The 23,136-nt window shown below is 35.0% G+C and overlaps 1 protein-coding gene across 12 annotated transcripts in view; it reads left to right on the forward strand.

The window, feature by feature from the left end:
- Positions 1-7,861, forward strand: part of spag9a (sperm associated antigen 9a) — a 43,532-nt gene extending 35,671 nt beyond the window's left edge. For all 12 annotated transcript variants that reach the window (XM_030141096.1, XM_030141107.1, XM_030141106.1 and 9 more), the window contains 3 exons: positions 580-756; positions 1,855-1,992; positions 5,661-7,861. In XM_030141096.1, the coding sequence (XP_029996956.1) occupies positions 580-756; positions 1,855-1,992; positions 5,661-5,779 (434 nt within the window). In that variant the 3' untranslated portion in view covers positions 5,780-7,861. The remainder of the gene's footprint in view (positions 1-579; positions 757-1,854; positions 1,993-5,660) is intronic.
- Positions 7,862-23,136: the final 15,275 nt, after the last annotated feature.

The raw sequence follows: 23,136 nt of genomic DNA on the forward strand, positions 1-23,136 counted from the left end.
AGTCTAGGCCTCAGGTCAGATCTGGTTTTGTTGAAAAATGGGAACCTACACAATATTAAACAAGTGGTGATGGTGTACTGCTCCCATAGATTCTGATTGGTTGAGATCGGGTTGTTTTTTTAATATACTTTTGGTCGTTTCTAACCAATTTACACTGGGAATGAACAAGACCTGGAGACGATCTGACCCAGTGATTTAACCATCACAATTTCTCTCATGTCAAAGTTGCTCATATCCCTACTGGTGGCCATTTTGCTGCTTCTGTCATCACTAAATATTCACTTTCTGCCTAATATATCCCACTCACTGACAGGTCCCTTTGTGATGTGATAATCTAAATTAAGACCACTTTGCCTGTCATCTAACTGAGGCCAAAACATAATGTTGGATTATTCCTTTCACTGTCCTCTTCAACCGTATACAGCCTTTTTATACACACACTTTGGACATCATTGCCTTTCCATCATTTACTAATTCTTTGCCATTACTTTACATCTTTATCACAGCACTGCAAAAGACCTCAGTGTGACTTAAGCAGCTTTTATGAACTTCTTTTTTTTCCTTTCTTTTTTTCTGTAGCCAACATGACAACGGGCGTAGTGCCAAACCGTCCCGGCAGTGCTGTGCGGGTTTACAGTGATGACGCCGCCGACTGTGCCATGCCCGGCAGCTTCGTCCCATACTGCTCCATGGCACATGCCCAACTCTGTTTCCATGGCCACCGAGACGCTGTTAAATTTTTTGTCACTGTGCCAGGTGGGTAAAAAGTCCCTGAAACACAACTTCAGATATTTTCCATTATATTTTAATTTAATCTCTGATTTTTTATTTGTTTGCTTTCAGATTCAGTTTGATTTGAAGAATAGTTTAGTTTTTACTTAGATTTACTGTCAGTTTTTTGTTATTGATAGAAAAATTCTGTGATATACGCTGAGACAAAAGACAGAATCACTGGATTCTGGAATCAGAAGATTTTACTAGCAAGTCAAGTACATACAGCGAGATGCAGCAGTTGACTGACTAACAACAGGAAGTTTAAGATCTTATGAAAGAACGTGATATTATAACCATTGGACCAAGTGTACAAATATAATGACGTTGATCAAGTTCACCATTGGCTTAGGTATTCAAAACACGGTGATGCATGGGTTCAGTGACCGCGTTTGTACTCTTCTCCCACCTACACTATGGCCTGATCTCCTCAAGGGCAGCAGCCCGCTCTGGTCCTAAACTGGATGGAAAATAAACAGATAGCAAAGAAATGGTAGACATATCCTGAGTGGATATGTCCGGACATTCTTGCAAAATATGTCATCATAACCCATCCATGACTCATGCTCTGGACACCTGGTATTTACAGGATATAGTCTAATAGCCTAATATTCCATTTTTTCTAACAGTTATTATATGACATTTTGTAAAAAAAAAAAAAAAAAATTGTTTATTAAGGTTTACAGACTGTGCGTAGTCTTTTTATTCTTGTACGTAAACTGCTGACACTGGGCGAAAATGAAAACAGACAATTTTCCTGCAGTTTTATTTTGTTTTAGTTTCTATTGTATTTTCCATTATAATTTTTAGGTTTGTACTGAAGACAGTTTCTCTTATCAGTTATTTATATAATTTTTTCTCAGTTTTTGTATTGTAATTGAACTAATCACCTACAAAGACATCAACAAGTTCAGTCCATCCCATCATTTACTGTTGTTGTATCCTTCTGTATTCCTTATTGCCCAGTGTTAATGTCAGTAATACAGTCAAGAACATGATAAATGCTCATTAGTCAGGTACTGAGTAAAAATGTCTTATTTACAGACTTTTTTTCTTACTGTAACCTTACACCGTCTTTCACAGGTCAGGCGATGCCACCTCCAGGCAGTGCAGACTCAGGCTCTGATGACCCAGCATCTGAATCATCCGACACAGCGGCATCTGAATCTAAAACGTACCTGGTCATGAGTGGAGGCGAGGGATACATTGACTTCAGGATGGGTAAGCAGCACGGCGTATCTAGACAAAAACACCGGACACACACTTTAAGGCTGTTTTTGACAACTGGAGCATAAACCTGAACACTGAGTCAATCCTGTAAACACTATGCTTAACCGGAAACTGGACAGCAGAGCCACTGGACCACTGTGTCCCGTTATAGCTGTCTGTCAACTGTCTGAGTTCTAGTACCAAAACATATATGGGCATCGATGGGCAGGTTACTTTTGTGCCGTTTGTTCTGAAAATGAAATGAGTACAAAGAAAAAAAGAAAGAAGAGTGCAGAGGTTGTAGACAGGGAGGTGTAAGTAATGCAAACAGACAGAATAGGAAAGTAAATTAAAATGGAACTATTTTTAAGTATAGCTGTCAGTCTTTATGGTGAAACCTGATTTAGATGAATTAATGAGGTGTGTCTGATGTAACGCTCTATTGGGGCTGTATTTTTTTTGTCATCTCACCATCTTTCAGACATATCTTTCTTTGCAGGTGTCAATCATGTGTTTAACACAATCCGTTTGACGGCAACAAGTAATCAGACTACGTGAAGTTTGTGCCAGATATAACCCATAAAGACCCAAACAGCCACCAGTAACCAAAATCATCTGCTGATGTAAAATGTTAAATACCTGTTGATCCATTAATCTTATCAGTCCATGTAATTAATTGGTGTAAAATACAGTTTGTCATCTTTTCATGGTCATCAGATATGACCCATTTGGACGTTCAGAGGCTCCATAGTGAACGTGGAAACACCATCATCTTCTACAACGTTGATTCACCAGTAAAACCCATGGAGGTGGATCAATGATAGTGGATGGAGACATTTGCTTTATGTTCAGTTATTGATATCTTAGCTGAAAAGTTGCTTTTTTCCAGTTTTCTCTGTTTCTCATATAATAACCCTCAACTTTACTCTGAGTTTTAATGAACATCTACATGATCAGTGAATCAAATACAGGAAAATAACTGATTTTTATTGAAAAAATACACAAAGTACAGAGGACAATATAATAATAAATGGTGATAAATCACTTAAAAATGGTTAAATAGAGAGGGAAATTAATTTGGAAACTGCCACAAACGTAGCACTGGGTTTTTATGGGATAATCATAGCTGTGATGAGTACTATGTTTATTCACTTTAGTAGATCAAACATGGGGCATTCCTGTTTTCGTTGCCCTGTCCAGACTAAAATAGATATTTTACAAAACTAAAATCTTTCTCTTTGTTTGGGCGTCTCATCGACACGTAAATGACATTTTGAAAGGAAGAGTTTAAAAAACAGGGATTAGAAAACAATGGCATCACACTATGTACCAAGTCTGTACCTGAAACATCAAATATAGGTCATGAGTGGGTGTATTAAGCCCTATTTATACCTGTGAACCTCTGGTGATTTGGAATTTAACCCTCCATGTCTGTGTTGTGTTTGGTGGTGCATTTGCATGGGTTAAACTAAATCAAATTTACTGACATTAATCCAGGGCAGGTTCACTACTTACACTTAACTATTGAAAGATGTGACTGATATGTCAGACACCTCATTATCTTTTCAGATGACGTTTTTCTGAAGGACTTAAGTTTGGTCTTTCAATGAATGTAATAGTAATGCTATATCAAGACATTACAGTCGTGGAAAAAATTATTAGACCACCCTTGTTTTCTTCAATTTCTTGTTCATTTTAATGCCTGGTACAATTAAAGGTATGTTTGTTTGGACAAATATAATGATAACAACAAAAATAGCTCATAAGAGTTTAATTTCAGAACTGATATCTATCCATTTTCCATGTTTTCTTGAGAATAACCAAAATCACTTCAGTTCTTGCGTCAATATCTGTGACATTGTACTGCCAAAGACAGTGCTTTTAGGCATTCCATGTTTTCTTTTCTGTCTGTTTTAGTCACGATACACACAGCAGTTAGTACTTGATTGCATAACCATTGCTTTTGATGACTTTTGATGGTCTAATAATTTTTTCCGCAACTGTAGCTCCCTGAATTTCCACCAAAATAACTTTCATCATCACCTGCACAGCTTCCAGGTTTCTATTCAAAGACTTAAAAAAAAAGACAAATGACTCTAGACAGAGATATTGATTCAGACACAACTAAAATTATCACAGGACCTATGTATTTGCTCTTGATAAAGTACAAACATGGCAGATTCAGACAGGATTAAGATCACAGACGACTTCCACAATTATTACAGGTCACCAGAGATTCACGGGTAATGCTAATCTTAGATAAATGTACAGGTACTGTGGTGAAAACTACTTTAAAAACATTTTTTGCACTTTTTTGTTAACTTACAGGTATGTAAAGACAATGGTTTGTCTTTGTCTTTTGTACCAGTTTGTAGTTGTGAGATATTTTTAATAATAATAATAATAACAATAATATATTTTATTTTAAGGCACTTTTCAGAACACTCAAGGTCATTGTACAAAGTTGTTAAAATAAAACACAATTAAAATTACACACATACATATATAAAACACATATCAGCTAAAATTTGCTTAGAGGTCTTATTTCTGTCTTTGTGCATAAGAAATCATTATAAGTGAATCCCCAAAGGAACTTTGTGTTGGTAAATGTAAGTTATGCAAATTTGTAGGATTTCAGTTCTGTTACATGTTGATGCTCATATGAACTATGTTTTCAGGTGAAAAATGTCCAGTTTCATCACAATTAATGCTATATTTTCATGTCACAAATGGCCAAGTTATATTTTAACTGAATTTACCTGAAAAACAAATATTCTATTCTTTTAGACTCCCCAATTTTTCTTACAAGATTATATACTACATATCACATGTTTTATTTTTACAGGTTGCAATATGGAGTATGGTGCTGATCCATCCTGCTTATGTTACACCAATACATACATGACGAATGACACATGTCACTTTCTAAATCAACAGTTTTCTAATAAGCATTTTTATAAAGAAAGAACAATTCTATATTGTTATTTACTCTTTAGTATGATGATAAACTATACAATAAATAATTCTGATACTAGTTTTTGCACAGGGATCATTTGTGGAAACGGTGACATGCCTGCCGAGCATCAGTATGATGGGATCTGTAACAACCATGTCACATCCGTCCACTGCCACATTTTGTGTTTTTGTGCCAGCTGTTATTGTTTTAGATTCACAATACTAACATTTATGAATAAGAGGATAATTAGCAATAGTAAGTATATAAGTTTATTACTAATAAAGTACTGGTACTGACCAGATCATCATGGATAATGTCACGTCCGTCCACCAGCAAAAGTTTTCACATACATGTGCTATTCAAAATCCAGTATTTCTGAAAATAGAGCTTCCACTGTCAAATAATATCAGTAGTCTGTGCACAAATGTATTAGCATTATTTCAACACAGTTCTATGCATTTCTTACAACTTTTTTTTTTTTTTTTGACAAAAATGGCCACTTATTTGACCCCCTAAATAAATTTTAGTCGATATGTGCAATAAAATGGCAGCAGATAAAAGTGAAATTAGGAATTGAATAGGCCTGTCTGAATAAATAAATCTTAAACTGAGATTAGAGTTTTGATGATACACTGAAACAAAGGAGGAAAATACCTGTACAGAAAAAGACCTGTTTCTGTAGTTGTGGCATTAAACCTCCTTTACTTCACATCTTCGTGTTCAGGTGACGAAGGCGGCGAGTTGGACGGCCTATCAGAGCCGGCAGCTGGCCATCAGTCGACCCCCACTAAGGCAGAGCGGAGCCACCTCATCGTCTGGCAGGTCACAACCACCCACGACTGAGAACATCAGACTGTTGTGTCATTGCCGTGGCCGTCAGCCGATCCCCGCATGCCCTTCTTGAAATTTTTAATTTGATATTACTGATTGTTCTTAATGCCTGAGTAGTTGACTACTTTGTAAAAAAAAAAACAAAAAAAAAACAGTTATTTTTAGTCCATGTTTTGTACAGTTAATTCTTTATGAATTTGGTAAGGTGAGATTTCTGTGAACTTTAAGAATACGTCCAAATGTTCCCCTCTGCTGGGTTGCATGTTGGAGAAGCTGGTGCACACAGGAAAAAGGGCCAAGGTAACACGAAGAAATGTCCAGGTGAAGTCTGATCAGGTATAAAACTCCCAAAAAACGGCGTCCAATAATGAAGATAGAAGGGAATACTGATGTAACAAAAGGGAGCAGAAGGTGTTGCATTCAAATGAAATATATTTTATATTATACACATAAGACTTTTACATTTGTAATCGGTGTGTGAGCATAAGATGTGATGCATATTCCTTGACATCTCTCCCGGGGCTGGGTGTCAAAACACACAAGTCAAAAACAAGGACGGGTTCATATCTTTGTGTTTTATTCCCTTAAATATAAGGCTGATTACTGCACTGTATTGTATGATTATTAGAAAAGCTGCTTGCACCTAAAGATGGTTCATAAATAACCATCTACTCTCAAATTTCTAATGATCCCCCTCCTTTTTTTTTTTTTTTTTTTTCTCTTCCACATTTTGTAATATTAATCAAGTTTCCCAATGAATAGAAGAACTACTGTAGGTTAGCGTTAGCCTGCATGGGGAAATCCTGTATCCTCGTCCAAGTCCGAGTCCGTTCGTGCCGTTTTCCAGCTAAACCCTCGTGCCACCAGCTCTTGGTGCTTCCTGTTCGCTTCAGCTCACTGGCACTTTAAAATGTTAGACGTTAGTTACTCCAGGTTTCAGAAAGAACACCCGTGGTAATAATCTACATTACACTACTGTGCTCGAACTGTGTAAAGGGAACAATATGTTACGAATATTTGTCGCCAGGTGTCAGCCCCAGTAACCAAAGGACAACAAGAGAAGCAGCACCGTGAAACTGAAACTCCATATTTTTTTGTTTGATCCATCCTTTCTAAAGTCTCGTGTGTGCGATCATTTGAAGAGTGTGTGTGTATTCAGGGTGTCCACTTGGGAAATAAGCTTGAATAAGGGACTAAAGATTAATATTTTTGCGCGACACCTTGTATTAGACATGAATACAGCACTAAAAATTCCCCCCCGATTCGTTTATCAGTCCTTGTTTTGTTGCTAAAATACATTCGAAGGCGATTATTGTTCTTGTCTTTATGTTTTTGTACTAATCTGTGCGACACTTTAATGGAGTAATGCGTATTTTTGACTGTAACATCATAGAAGGCTACCGATGTTAAGGTGTTTTTATTTGTTTTTATATCAGACATGTTGGGCCAAGATTTAAGTTCTGTTTCTTTTCAAAACAGTAACTTTTATTTGTTTATTTTTTTTGCTTTTTTTTTTTTTTTTTTGCCATTCCAGTATTTATTTCCTTTGTCACCGAGCCTGTCTTGGTTCAGAATGTAACTTTCTACATGAGCAAAATATAATAGGAGACTATTGTAAACAAAATAGTCAACAAATGAGTTTACATGATTGTTAATAATGGTTAAATAATAAAGCAATTAATGTAATGTCATGTCGGGAGTTTTTTGATGAAGCATAAGATCAACGTGTGCGAACAATAACTGTGGTTTTTCCAACAACACCTTCATGTACTGAGCTATGCATGTTTTTTTAAGAGAACACTGCTATGTTATCGGTCTCTTGTTTATTGCCACCGTTTTGGGTGGGGTGGATGTGTGTGTTTTTGTTTGTACAGTACACGTGTACATGTCGGAGTTGGGATTGATTGTGTAAATGTGCAGTGTATGTGTGTTCGCTGTATGTTCATGTGTAATAATGCCTCAGAGAGTGGTCACATTTCCCTTCTTTGTACCGGGCCTCTCTGGACACCATAACAATGGATCCTCCTGGTCAATGTTTGCTACAAGCATCATAGCCTTATTTTTAACAATCTATTAAACTCAGTTTCATGGAGAGCCTGGTGTCATCCTGTGTGTGTCGCTGGTTTTAAATGCATTTATTATCCCACAGTATCATCGAATAGGCTTACTTATTTTCTTTTTTTTTTTCTATTTTCTATTTTTTTTTTTTACTTATTTTCTATTTTTATTGTTATTTATTGCCTGTAGCACTTTGAGATTTTTAGATAAAAATGTATTATTATTATTATTATTATTATTATTATTATTATTATTAATGCACTGAAGACAAAGGAAAAAAGGAAAACAAATATCAAATAATGTCATCTCTCATTTTAATATCATCACTACGATCAGATTTTCTTTATCCTGCTAAGACTCAGCTATGGGTTTTCTGTCGACATTTGTGGGCAAGAGTTTCACAATTTTATACAAAAAAAATAAAAATAAAACTCTCCACCATCGAGGACATTCCATAAAAATTTTAAAAACTACATCTGAAGAAACTGTTGCATCATGATGTTTCCAATACAGGCACTTGTTTAATAAAAAAACAAAAAAAGCTTCTACTTTGCTGACATTTTCTGGGTCTAAGGTGGTTAAATATATGATTTTTTAAAATTAATATATTCAGGCTGAGATAAATTATATTTGGAGCAGTAAAAATGAACAGATTTCACTATAACAAATTAAAAACATGCATATCAGTCACTATATTTAAAAGGATGTTTAAAACTAAGGTATTCAATAAATATAAAATGTTAGGATAAAGTAAGGCAATTATCAGTATAAGTCTAAGATTTTGTTTAGAATGTATTATTTATTTATGGAAGTGAATCTGTGTCATTAGATTTTGAATTATAAAAGTCATTGAATTTCTACCGCTGATTTTTTTTTCGCGCTGAAATTAAGTATCTAATTTTTTTCGAACTGAAATGAAGTATCTGAATGTTTTTCGCACTGAAATTAACTGAATTTTTTTCGAACTGAAATTAAGTATCTGAATTTTTTTTTTGCACTGAAATTAAGTATCTGAATTTTTTTCACACTGAAATTAATTATCTGAATTTTTTTTTGCACTGAAATTAAGTATCTGAATTTTTTTCACACTGAATTTAAGTATCTGAATTTTTTTGCACTGAAATTAAGTATCTGAATTTTTTTCGCACTGAAATTAAGTATCTGAATTTTTTTTTTGCACTGAAATGAAGAATCTGAAATTTTTTTTTTTTGCACTGAAATTAAGTATCTGAATTTTTTTCACACTGAAATGAAGTATCTGATTTTTTTCTTACACTGAAATGAAGTATCTGAATTTTTTTTGCACTGAAATTAAGTATCTGAAATTTTTTTTGCGCTGAAATTAAGTATCTGAATTTTTTTTGCACTGAAATTAAGTATCTGAAATTTTTTTCGCGCTGAAATTAAGTATCTGAATTTTTTTTGCGCTGAAATTAAGTATCTGAATTTTTTTTTGCACTGAAATTATCTGAATTTTTTTCGCACTGAAATGAAGTATCTGAAATTTTTTTCGCACTGAAATGAAGTATCTGAATTTTTTTCGCACTGAAATTAAGTATCTGAATTTTTTTTTGCACTGAAATTGAGTATCTGAATTTTTTTTTTGCACTGAAATTAAGTATCTGATTTTTTTTCGCACTGAAATTAAGTATCTGAAATTTTTTTCGCACTGAAATTAAGTATCTGAATTTTTTTCGCACTGAAATTAAGTATCTGAATTTTTTTTTGCACTGAAATTAAATATCTGAATTTTTTTCGCACTGAAATTAAGTATCTGAATTTTTTTTTGCACTGAAATTAAATATCTGAATTTTTTTTTGCACTGAAATTAAGTATCTGAATTTTTTTTTTTTTTTGCACTGAAATGAAGCATCTGAATTGTTTGTCTCTGAATTCAACTTTGTTCATAAATTTAGAATTAAAAAAATTCAGATGCAAAAATTCAGGTGCAAAAAATTCAGATACTTAATTTCAGTGCAAAAAAATTCAGTGCCAGAAATTCAATGGCTTTTATTATTCAAAATCTAATAACAGATTTGCTTCCATATTTACTTATATTATTGTTTAAAACTACACCATCTTGTTTTATTTCTGCAACTTTCCTTTGTGTAAATAGGGTAGGCATAAATAAGCGCTTGCTTCAGCCTACGCCTTTTCACCCATGTTTAATATAGAAATCCAAACTGTGTGTATGTATATATTGTGTTTTGTTAAACGGACGAATACATTACTACTACTTACTAAAGACCAGAGATATTTGTTAGTTTCACACTGAACTAGTCAAATGATAAATAGTGTGAAAGTGAATTAATAATTGTTCTCTCATTTCACTATTCACTATTCAGTTCACTTAGTACTCAGCAGAAAAATACATGATTGTATTTAAATCAGTGTACCAGTTCTAAAATGTAAAAATCAGAATCTATCCAGGATGTCAGGATTGTTATTAGCAGCAATGCTAATACCAGGGTTTTAAGTTCATGAATGAAATAAATAAAGTGATCAATATTCAGATGACTCTTGAAACCTGACAGAAAAATGTGGTTCAGACCAAAGCTCAGGTCTGTAGACTCAACAGCTGGAGGTTCATTTGGTCTGGATTACGATCTGCTACTTCAGGACATGATAAAAGCACATGAACAGATGCACTGCAGAATGCATTTGTTTTTTGTTTTTTTTCACCCATTCTGGATGATGAAAGTGTTGGTGAATAATTTCATCAAGATATTCCAGAAACAGGCACAAAACTATTGAAACATTTTGGGGAATTTTTAGTCATACTGCTGGACTGTTTATTGTACATAAGGCTACATATGTGTCAGTAAATTTGACCCATTTAGCACAAATTGTCTCAAAACAATGAATACACACTAAAAATTGTGTGTGTGCAAAATTGAAACATTTTGGAAAACTTTTACCTGTTCAAAATAAATTCTAATTTTAAAATTTGTGCCTGATTTAGTCAAAATCAGATGTTATTATTCCAGTTTTGTTTTTTTTTTTGTTTTTTTTTGCATTTCCACCATAAACAAGCAATATTTATCACAGTTATCACCATCCATTGAACTGTTCAGTTCTATACGCAAAGCAACTGATCTGACTTTTTTAACCCTTTCATGCATGAATTATGAGAACCTTGGTCAATATTTTTTTCTTGAGTGTTTTTATTCCTTGTTAGGCATGAAAAAAACAATGCAACTGAAATTTTTTATGACTTTATTTTTTATGGAGTTACAAAAATATCCACTCAGCTGGACACCATGCATTTGATTTTTGAAGCAAAGAAACATGTATTTAAAACACGTCATCAGAAAGTGATGAACTGTGTGAAAACCATGAAATAAAAACATTTTTAAAGCCACTAATGCCATTTTATCACATTTTATCATACTCTAATACTAGTTGTTACTCAATTCATGGAGAAAAAAAAAAAAAAAAATTGTTTAAGAAAACTGTTAATTACAGTCTAATAACAATTAGCAATTGATTTACACTAAAACATATTACTGCAGATCAGGTTTATCAAGAACAGCAAAGTTTTTTTTTTTTTTTTTTTTCCATTTTATTTATTTATTTAGACAAGGACAATGCAAAATATATATCAACCTTAAAAAGGAGAGATGTAGTGTGCCAGATTCTAGCACTAGTGCTAATTTCCACCTGTAGTCCCTGAACAGGCTGATGTTCTCATTAAAAAAACAGATATTAATAAAAACTAAAACATTAAAAAACAGAAAAAAATGCATTTCTGTAACTCCATCTATACAAAATATTCATTCACATCCAACCAACAAAACCCACGAATATACACGAAAACAGATGTAAAATAACTGTCCACTGTAGTTACCAGTATGCATGAAAGGGTTAAACAACTTTTTTTTTTTTTTTTTTTGCATATCTGAGTAATAACTAGAGACCCAGGAAAAGAAAAGTTTTTGCTTTTTTACATTTAATAATTTTCTTGATTGGAAACAGCCTGATGCAACAGTTTTTTCAGATAGATTTTTTTTTAAATTATGGAACGTCCTTTGCAGTGGACAGCATTTTTTATTTATTTGTTTTTTTTTTATATAAAACTGTAAAACCTTTGTCCCCTACAGAAGACAAAAATGCATCGCTGGGTCTCAGGAGGTTATAGAATGTTAAAATGTGACAACAGATTAACAGCATTAAAAAAAAATGTATTTCATAGTTTTCACACAGTATGCCAGTAAATGCATGGTGTCCAGCTGACTGGACATTTTTGTAACCCCATGAAAAATAGGTTCATAAAAAGAAAAAATTCAATCATATCGCCTTTTTCATGCCTAAAGAGGAATAAAAACACTTCTGAAAAAAATCTTGATTAAGGTTCTCATAATTCAATCATGAAAGGTTTTTTTTTTTTTTTAGAAGCATTAAAAATGTTTTTACTTCATAGTTTTCGCACAGTATGTCAGTCAATGCATGTTTCTTTGCTTCAAATATTAAACACATGGGGCATTTTTGTAACTCCATGAAAAATAGGTTTATAAAAAAAATTTCAATGACTGTTTTTTTCATGCCTAAGAGGAAAAAAATACTCAGGAAAAAAAAATCTTAATTCTATCTATCTATCTATCTATCTATCTATCTATCTATCTATCTATCTATCTATCTATCTATCTATCTATCTATCTATCTATCTATCTATCTATCTATCTATCTATCTATCTATCTATCTATCTATCTATCTATCTATCTATCTATCTATCTATCTATCTTTTTCTCTCTTTCAAAATGCTTTATTCAAACATTCGATATACAAAAAGGCACAAACAGTGCACAACCACATATTTGTTGAAGCATGAAAGGGTTAAAGTCCACTTGATCTGCTTCATGACTTCAACAACTGAATTTGAACACCAGATGGTGCTGTCTGCTTATTTTCTATAATACATACACATGTCATCTTACTTTCACAGCTTGCATCTTTACATTTTCTAAGCATCTTTAGTGTAAAAAAACAAACAAAAAAAAAAACCTGTGTTATAAAAATGATGCATTTTGTTGTATATTATTAGCAATTATTTCATGCTATGCCTCCATTATGTTGCTTATTTCAACTATACATGTGATATTAAGGTCAGATTGCTTTGACAAACATCACACACTGCCCAAATCTCCCACTTTTCAAATATCTACATGGTAAATCCCAGTGTTTTTCCATCTGCATTTGCTCACAGACTAAATGGTTTGCTGCTCAGTGTGTTGTGATGGAACAATAGGTTCATGTGTGCATTTCCCTCCTTGTCCAGCAGGTGGCTCTGCTGTTCAGAGCTTCTGCATAATGCAGCATCACCACACATAATTTCCATGAAATTACATCACAGAGTAAAGCCCACCCCCCGCCTCCGTCTCCCTCTCCCTTCCAGTCCTCCTCGTCTATAACCCTCCTCCTGCTAAGCCATGCGGGGGCTGACAGCGAGGTCTCTACGCACACAAACACACAAAGCGCTTTCTGACGTCACGCGCTGCGTTGTAGCCCAGGCAGGGGGATTCTGTAACTGTACTGCATTACAATCAGATCCTGCAGAAAAATAAACAGCCTCAGCTTCCTGTGTCAGAGCTGAGTCCTATAGATTGTACTAAAAGTGCTTCCGACATCAGATAAACTGTAAGATATGCTGTGAATGGATGCAACCCATGTTAAAAAGGTGACCAAACTCAGACATGAATCAGAGGGATTTGAACTCTGATCAGTGATTCTCCTCCAGCTAACAGGGACAGACAGGAGGAGCTTGAATGGATTACAGTGTTTTGGTTGACTCGGTTAAGAATGACAGTAAATTAAGCCCAGTAGGCCCCAATATGCAGAGGCAGGGTTCAGCCCTTACATAACGTCCCCAGCTGCCTCCTCTGAGTCTGTCTTTGTCCTACCCTGTCCATAAAAGACATTCCCTCCTCAAAGGTCAGCTGTGTGATGTGTTTTCTTATCTTTGATCACATAAAGCCTGTTTATCGCCAGCATCTATGGATCAGTCCTTTTGCTGTGTGTTATTTTTATAAGACACACCTCTGCTTGTCTGAGCTTGATGCACAGCGGTGACCTGCAACACGGGTTGTCAAATCATTCAGGTGATCACGCTGTGAGATGAAGCGTGAAGACAAAAAAGGAAGACGAGGACAGAACATTTTCAAAACAATTTCGTTTCTGTTGCAAAAGGGTCTTTCTGACCCCTGCTACTCATTTATGGCACCTTGTGTATCTTTATGAAATGCATTCCTGCAAAAACTTTGATAAGTACATTTTGTGATAGTAGGTGAAAAAGCTGCAAATGCTTTCAAAGATGCCTGTGGTATGTCACAGAGCAGAGCAGAGAGCGCTGATTTATTTAGGAGACGTCTCAAAATTAGAACAGTTCTTGGTTGGTAGTGAGGAAAGTGAGAAATCCAAGAAGTCTAGAAAAACAGGAGTGAAGAGGATGAGAAAGAGGAAGATGACAGAGAAAGGACAGGCTCAGAGGATTGATTGACTGATTTATTCCAAACATGCAATGAAATTTAACATACTGTATATGAACAGAAAACATAAATAATATTACAAAAATCAACAATCAAGACAATCTTAGAAAGAACAGCACAATAGTTTCATTTGCGTGCCTGAAAAGGGGTGGGAAGTGCAAGTTATTTAATCCCACCCCTTTCCCATAAAATATTAATAATATATATTTATCTCCCTCTTCCTTTTACATTACTCTTTTATATTTATTCACACACACACACACACACACACACTCATACATCCATATACACATACATATGTACATACGTTTATACATATACATGCATAATTCAAGTACACACACACACACACACACACACACACACACACACACATAGATTTATAATCTTTACCTTTGCCAGGAGGTATTGTGATCACTTTGCTTTGTGTGTTTGTGTGCATGCGTGTTTGTTTGTTTGTTTGTTAGCAAGATAACTCAAAAAGTTATGGATGGATTTTCAGGAAATTTTCAGGAAATATTGATGCTGGCACAAGGAAGAAATTATTAAATTTTGGTGGTGATCGGTGGGTGGGGGCAGATCTGTCTTGGCGGAGGTCTGCAATCTCAGAGTGCTTTTCTTGTTTACCTTTGCATTTGCAAGATTGCAGGATGACACTCCAGTAAAAAATGTGTTTGGTTTCATCTATTTCATCTACCAGGAACCCCTCCCCCCCTGCAAGAGGACCCACTTTCTCTCAATACAAATGCTAAAAAAGAAAAGCACTCGGAGAGCGTAGACCTCCGCCAAGACAGATCTGCCCCCCCCCCCCCCCCATCACCACCAAAATTTAATCATTTCTTCCTTGTGCCAGTATCAACATTTCCTAAAAATTTCATGAAAATCAGTCCATAACTTTTTGAGTTATCTTGCTAACAAACAAGCAAACACGCACGCGAACACACAAAGCAAAGTGATCACAATACCTCCTGGAGGAGGTAAAAATATTTGGTCTATATTAGGCAGTTGGTACTTCACTAGTGTGTTGACCTGTAGGGATTACATGTTCTAGATGTGGTCATTTTTATGCTGTTGTGTATTCGTGCATGCTGTACCACATTTGTCCAGCAGTCACCGCCAAACCATTCTGGGCATAGCAACATGATTGTAAGGTTATTGTATTCCAAAATTACTAATAACTCCCAAAATATTGGTCCTATCAACTTGACATTTTCGCTACTGTCTTCCTCAACCAAAAATACATATATATATCCAACTGCAGCAGTCAGCTATTCCTGGATTTTGTGTGATTCCCGAGACACACACACATGCACACACGCACACAGAGGCCACTTTTATAGTATAAATAGTATTTTGAGATCTGTCTGTTTAGTTTTGTCTCATTTGTGTGTTAACCATCAAAGATCTACATACCTGCAGGTGACAAAAAGCATCTCCTGATCTAAAATGTTTAATAACTGTTGAACCTCTAATTCTATAAACACATGTTGATAATTGAAGTAAAATGCAGTTTATCAGCTATTTTAGGGGCAGTAGATGAACATGGAAACACCTCTAACTCACCACTAAAACCAATGAAGTTGAACAAATGATGAAAGTCCCTTTTTCTTTTGTCTCTGTTTTAATATAATGACCTTTGGATTTACTCTGTGCTTTTATGAATATCTACATCACAGGTATCAAACATACGGTCCGAACCATTTTGGTCCACAGGATGAATTTGTAAAATGCAAAAGTTACATTGAAGATATCAACAATCAATGGTGTTAAAATCTTTTTAGCTCAGGTTCCACATACAGAACAATATGATCTAACGTGGGTCAGACCAGTAAAATACTACCATAATAACTTATAAATAATGACAACTCCAACTTTGTGTCTGTGTTTTAGTGCACTTCGTAAAATTACATAAAAATGTTGACATTTACAAACTGTACTTTGACACAAAATGTGAATAACCTGAACAAATATGAACAACCTGCAATGTCTTAAGAGAAGTCAGTGCAATTTGAACAATATTCTGCCTCTTATTAAATGTTTTGTGCATTTATAGATCCATTGTGATCTGTAAGTTGTAATGCACATGTGTAAATGATAAACTGAGGCGTAATATTGTTAAAAAAAAAAAAAGAAAAAAAAATTGCATTCATGCGTCTTCAGAAATTTCATTTTTAAGGAAACTTTGTATATGTAAACACTTCCATAACGTAATTTTACTTTTTTTCACTGTTATTATTTTACAGATCACATTGGGTTGAATGTGGCCCCTGGTCTAAAATGAGTTTGACACCCTGATCTCCATGAGCCATAAATTAAATACAGGAAAATACCAGATTTTTGTTGAAACATGCAAAATGCAGAGGATAAGATTCTGATAAATCACTTGGAAAGGTTAAATGTAGGGAAAGAGTCATTTGGAAGTCACCACAAAAATATTTCTTGGTCTTAAAGGATTAAACTGCAATGAATCATTTGTCATTTCATTTTCATCTTGATTCCATTCACTTCACACACATTGAATCCCAAAAGCAGCGTGTGAAAGCAGTCATTACTTCTGTGCCAAAGTTGTTTTTTCCAGTGAAAATCAACCCGATGAACCAGTTCCTCCAAAAATTTCACGGACTAATCAAAACGCATGGAAAATACACAGATGTTTCACACACACCCACACACACGCACACACACACTGCGGCATGCACATGAGCACGAACACACATCCAAGTGCAGTCAGTCCCACACACACTGAAGCCCACAGTAAAGGCGGCCCTCTGCTGTCAGTAGAGGAAACAGCAGGTTTACTCTGAAAACACACCATCCCATCACTGAACCTCCAACACTGAAGCTTTTGAATCCACATATTATTAGCACGGCTACTAAAATGAGAAAAATGGGTCAAATTTGACACTCAAATGAAGTAAATACTTGCATAGAGCTATGTTTTTTTTGTGATAAATGAGGATATTTGCACAAAAACACATTCTAGGTGACTAATACTACTGAAATCTGACTTCCTCTGTCATGTTTACATTTTTTTAGAAGAATAAAGCTGTACTAAAGGAGCAGGAAGAGGGTGTTTATAGATTTAAAAACTGGTTTTAAAACATTTTAATAACAGTAACGGGTTACAGTAAATGCATTGTTTGCTATTTATTGTGTTACTTTTGAATGCACTGCGTCCAATACACATTCAGTATTTTAACACTGTGAATGTTTAAGTGCAAATTACTGTTTAGTGAACCTTCTTAACCCTTCCATGCACGAATTATGAGAACCTTAATCAAATTTTTTTCCTGAGTGTTTTTATTCCTCTTTAGGCATGAAACAAAAAAAACACAATGCGATTAAAAATTTTCTTCTGAAAAATAAATAATAATAATTTTTAAAAATAATGATAATAATTTAAAAATTACATTAAAAAAATAATAATGAAAAAAAAAATTCTTATGAACCTATTTTTCATGAAGTTGCAAAAATGTCCACTCAGCTGGACACCACACGTTTAATTTTTGACACTCAGAAATATGTATTTACTGATAAATTGTGTGAAAACTATGGGGAGGGCTTTTAATTCTGGGGCTTTATGCTCAGGAGAGATCTACATAATGTTACCAATTCATGCCAGAAAAGATATGTAGTGTCTTAAAACTTTAATAAAGATATGTGTAAAAAACAACAACAACAACAACAACAAAATCCATGAATATACAAGAGAACAGCTGTAGAATAGCTGTCCACTGTAGTGACCAATGTGCATGAAAGGGTTAAGATTAAAACACACTTTAGGGTAAAAAAGAAAATGGCAGTTTGACAATGGTGAGATGTAAACAGTTCAGCTCAAACTAATACAATTGATAATATTTTGTCAGATTTCCAGTAGTAAATGACAGAAGTTCTGGAATAATACTCAATATTTCCATTACTGACTGTTTTTCTTCTTCCTTCCTTCTTTATTTTTCTGTTATTACTTTGAAAGTCCTCGCTACAGGAAAGAAAAATGATGTCTGAGCTGCAGCTAGACCCCGAAAATGACAGATAGACTTCTTTGTGTGTGACATTTTCTTTTGTGAGGATGTAGTCGTTTTAATAGCATGAACGCACTGTTTTTCAAATGTACTTTCACAGCATCCTGTTCTCAATGCCACCCAAGAACTACTCAAACAACCCGGAAAACCTTTATTTTAAAATGGTAGCGGCTGTATCTGCAGCATTAACTCAGTGTGAACCAACTGTGGATGTACGTCTGTGAGACTAGGTTTACAGTACAAGTGTGAATGACTAAGTATTGGCAGGAGTTCACTTTCTGCTTCAGGAATCCTTTAGTTTTGGTTCCATACACACATTTAATGCACATTTTGGAATTTTGCATTTGATTTTCCAGAGCAAATGTCTATGGATGTAAAACTTTCTCTGCTTCCTTGAGGTGGCTTTTGTTTTTTTTCCACAAAAAAAAGAAAATGTGCATACATATAAAAAAAAAAAAAACAAATAAATAAAAATTCTGATGTCACAAACTCTTAACTCGTGGTTGGTCAGCTGTTTGTTGTGTCTATCCAGACATTCTGATAAAGCATAAAAACATGTCTGGTACAACAGATAATGTGAACTGATAAGGAGAGGGAATTATTCCTTTATTTCATTTGTGAAAAAAGAAATGAACGCCATTTTAGATGAAAAATAACCAAATGCTCTGTTTCCTCTACTCCAGGGGTGTCAAACTCATTTTAGTTCAGGGGCCACATTCAGCCTAATATGATATAAAGTGGGCCGGACCAGTAAAGTAATATAAACAATAGGATAAGAACATTTGAGTGAAAAAAGTAAATTCCGTAAAATAAAAAATACACTTAAATATGCTTAAATATCCTACAATACACACAAAAATACACTTACTTATGCTCAAAAATCCTACAATACACGCAAAAATACACCTAATTATTCTTAAATATCCTACAATACACGCAAAAATACACTTAAAATTCCGTAATGAAAATGTTTACATCTACGAATTGTACTTGAACATAACATGAACAAATATGAACAACCTGAAAATTCTTTAGTAAAATAAGTGCAATGTTAACAATATTACGCCTTAGTTTATCATTTATACACGTGAATCACAACTTAGAGATCACAGTGGATCTACAAATGCACCAAACATTAAATAACAGGGAGAATATTATTAAAATTCCACATACTTCTCTTAAGACGTTTCAGATATTCACATTTTTTTTTTGTAAAAGACTAGTCTGTAAATGTGAACATTTTTGTGTAATTTTACATTTTTTACACTAAAACAAAGAGACAAATTTGCAGTTTTCATTATTTATAGTTTATTATGATAGTATTTTACTGTTCTGATCCACTTTAGAATTAATTAACCTAAAATTATTTTAACATCCTTGATTGTTAATATTTTCAGTGTAATTTTTTTATTTCACAAATTCAGCCCAGGGGCCGGATTGAACCCTTTGGCGGGCCGGATTTGGCCCCCGGGCCACATGTTTGACACCCCTGCTCTACTCTATTAATGTGGCCTACAGCGCCACTTGCTGGTGACATTACAGTTGCTTTAAACCACTTCATGGAACACACAAAAGTCACTTTTTCATTTTGTGGCTGTTACAAAGATTGCCTCAAATTTCCTTGAGTTTTTATGGAAATACATTCAGAGGCTGGGACCAGATTTGGAGAAAAACATTTACAGGGTTTTCAAGTATAAGATCTAGTGTTATTATGGATGGATGGGCGTTGCTCCTCTAAGATGAACAAAGTAAACTAGTTATGTTTTCTTACCTGCTCACAGTATTAAACATTGTGTGTGTTTTCCTGATACACATGTGTATTTTTGCTCTATGTTGCTGTTAGTCCCTGTCCACCAGTGTTGTGCTGTGTGTGTGCAGCTGTGATCACACATGATTTAAAAGCCTCCCTCACTCCTGGTGAGAGTGCCCTTGGCCTCCCATGGAGGTGCACAGTATTTCAGTGTGATGGGCTGGGCTAAGCATTTTTCTGAGCCAATACAGCAAAGCATCACAGCAGTCTGAGAGCACACTCTGCTCACCATGAACAAAACACAAGTCTGCAGGTGAGGCTCTAGACCAGGGCTGTCAAACTCATTTTGGTTCGGGGGCCATATTTCGCCCAATTTGATCTCAAGTGGGCCAGACCAGTAAAATAATGACTTAACCTATAAATAATGACAAATCCAAGTTTTTCTTTTTGTTTTAGCACAAAAAAAAAAAAAATCCAATTAAATTATGAAAATATTTACATTTTGCAAAAAAGATGTGAATAACCTGAAAAAACTGAAATTTTATTTGAAAAATTAGTGCAATTTTAACAATATTATGCCTCGATTTACTATATATGCATGTACGTTTCACACAATGTTACATAAACATTTGGTAACAGGTAGAATATTGTTAAAATTTTGGAGTTCGGAACTAAAGTTTGAACAATTTCTACAATATTCCATCTCTTATTATTAACACAACTCCAGATCACAGCGGCTCCATAAATGCACAAAACATTTAGTAACAGGCAGAATATTGTTAAAACTGCACTATTCGGGTCGTTCATCTTTGTTTTTATTGATGTATTTATTTGCATTTTATTGTTAAAGGAAAGTTTTGTAAATGTAAATATTTCCACAGTGTAATGTTATTTTTTTTCCGCTTAAATTTTTTCCACATAATTTTTCACAAAGAAAATTTGTCGTTGTCATTATTTATGGATTATTGTGTTGTTATTTTTACTTGAGATCACATTGGTCTGTATGTGGAACCTGAACTAAAATGATTTTTGACGACCTTGACTGTTTACGTTAATTTTTGCACTTTCATCCCACGGGCCGGAATGGAACCTTTGGTGGGCCAGATTTGGCCCCCGGGCCGCATGTTTGACACCTGTGCTCTAGACGTTAGCTAAAAACAATAGGGGCTGTCCAAAGCAAATAGACAATATGAGCTGGTGTCCTTGGAGTGTGTGTTTGTGTGCGTATCTATTTTTAGGAAATGAGTAAAGTGCTGACGGGACTGAAATGGGGTTGACAGCGGGGACACAGTTTAGTGTGACACTATGTGCTGGGTGGCAGTTAGGTAGAGGATATATATGGGTACAAACCTGTCTGATCTTCATCCTTTCTCTCCCTCTCCTTCCTCCCTTCCTATATTTAGGCAGAACTTTTAAAGTAAACAAGTGCTTCAGTGTGGTTTAACCTTGTTTGTGGAATGGGTAGAAACCTGAAGCTTTATCAATCTGCCCTTCTGCCCTGTTTTTGTCCATGTGTTGAAATCAGACACGCGATAAAAAAAAAAAAAAAAAAAAAAGGTTGCAGCACACAGCATTTGTAAGTATGTGGGTGACAGTTTGGCCAAAGATGCAGAAGTAGAAGAAAGACATCCAGGCTGCATTATCTGCAGCGGTAATAATAGCTTCCCTGGTGTATGTGAAATGCAGTTGCAGGCAGTCGTTGCATTGACAGGGTGCTCTGAATTCCAAACTGGATCTATGTGTGCTTTTGTCTGTATAAATACACTGGATATTTACCAGATGCAGTAAATAATTAATGCATCTGCATTGTGTGTGTTTATGTGCAGTTCTTTTCATAGACATTGTGGTGTGTTTGTGTGTGTGTCGACTGGGAGAGTGAGCCTTTCTACAGTCAGAGTGACATCACTACCCAGCAGAGCATGACAGGCGGCAAGGCCACAAGCAGCAGGGTGATGTGGGTAATATTACCCACACTCCTTCCTCCTTTATTTATCCCCTCAGCCCCAGGGGTCTGGATAGTCTTTCATCGATGACGTAGACATACTGCTGTTATCGCTCTCCCCCTCTCTCTCTGATACACACGGTTTTTGCACTGTTGTGTTTTTGCATCAGGCAGCAACTGGATCATTTTAGACTTATGAGTCACTCCTTTTCCCTTTTGAATTTTATGATTCATGGGTCTTGCAGCATTATTTTCTCTGAGGAGGCACTTTAAGTTTTCAGCCACACTGTACTGTTCCTGACAAGCATTTCCACTCGCGGGATTTAGATTTATATCTTTTCTAATCAAGCACAACATGTAAACAAGTCAGAAACATCTTACTCGTTTTGCCTCATGAATCCCAAAGTCCCAAAGTGATTCTCATTTCTAAACACTGTGAACGCTGTGTGCTTCGCTGATCATATCAACCCATAGTTAAAAATCACACACAAAAGCCTTCATGTTATGTCTGTGTGCGAATTAGTGAGTGCAAGTCGGTGCAGCTTTGTTTGCTACAGGCGTAACTGTCACATTTTAGTCAACACCTCTCAAAGTAAATTTCACACTTGTGGTGTACGGGACAGATTATCGACTCAAAATAATCACCGACAAACTATGCATATTTATACTTGAGAATGTGAAGAAGAAATTAAATAGCACAAGATGGAATGATATTTTTGCCGCCGTATTAAAGAAACATTTTTGTTCTTTAGAAGAAATAAGTGAATGAACAGAAAAGACCTGACTTACTAACAGTTATGCTTCCAGTGCAACGCTGGCAATGTTTATTATGTTTATTAGTGTTATTTGTGGAGATGGAAAGTAACTAAGTACTTCACCCAAGGGTTAAAACCAAAGCAAATATCTTAAAGTTGTAATACCACTGATGGCCACTGGGGGTTGACTCAAAAAAGCCCTGTAGATTTACACTGAATGTACCTATTAAAAGAAATATTAAAATATAAAAGTACAAACATTTCTTCCAGGACACTCTGTCTCATCCATTTTATTCTGAACTTCTACTGACTGATCTGGTTGTCTATTTTTCCGCTGTTTTTTTCCATTAATCAGATGT

This window comes from Sphaeramia orbicularis, chromosome 8 (genome assembly GCF_902148855.1).
Source record: "Sphaeramia orbicularis chromosome 8, fSphaOr1.1, whole genome shotgun sequence".
In the NCBI taxonomy this organism is placed as follows: Eukaryota; Metazoa; Chordata; class Actinopteri; order Kurtiformes; family Apogonidae; genus Sphaeramia; species Sphaeramia orbicularis.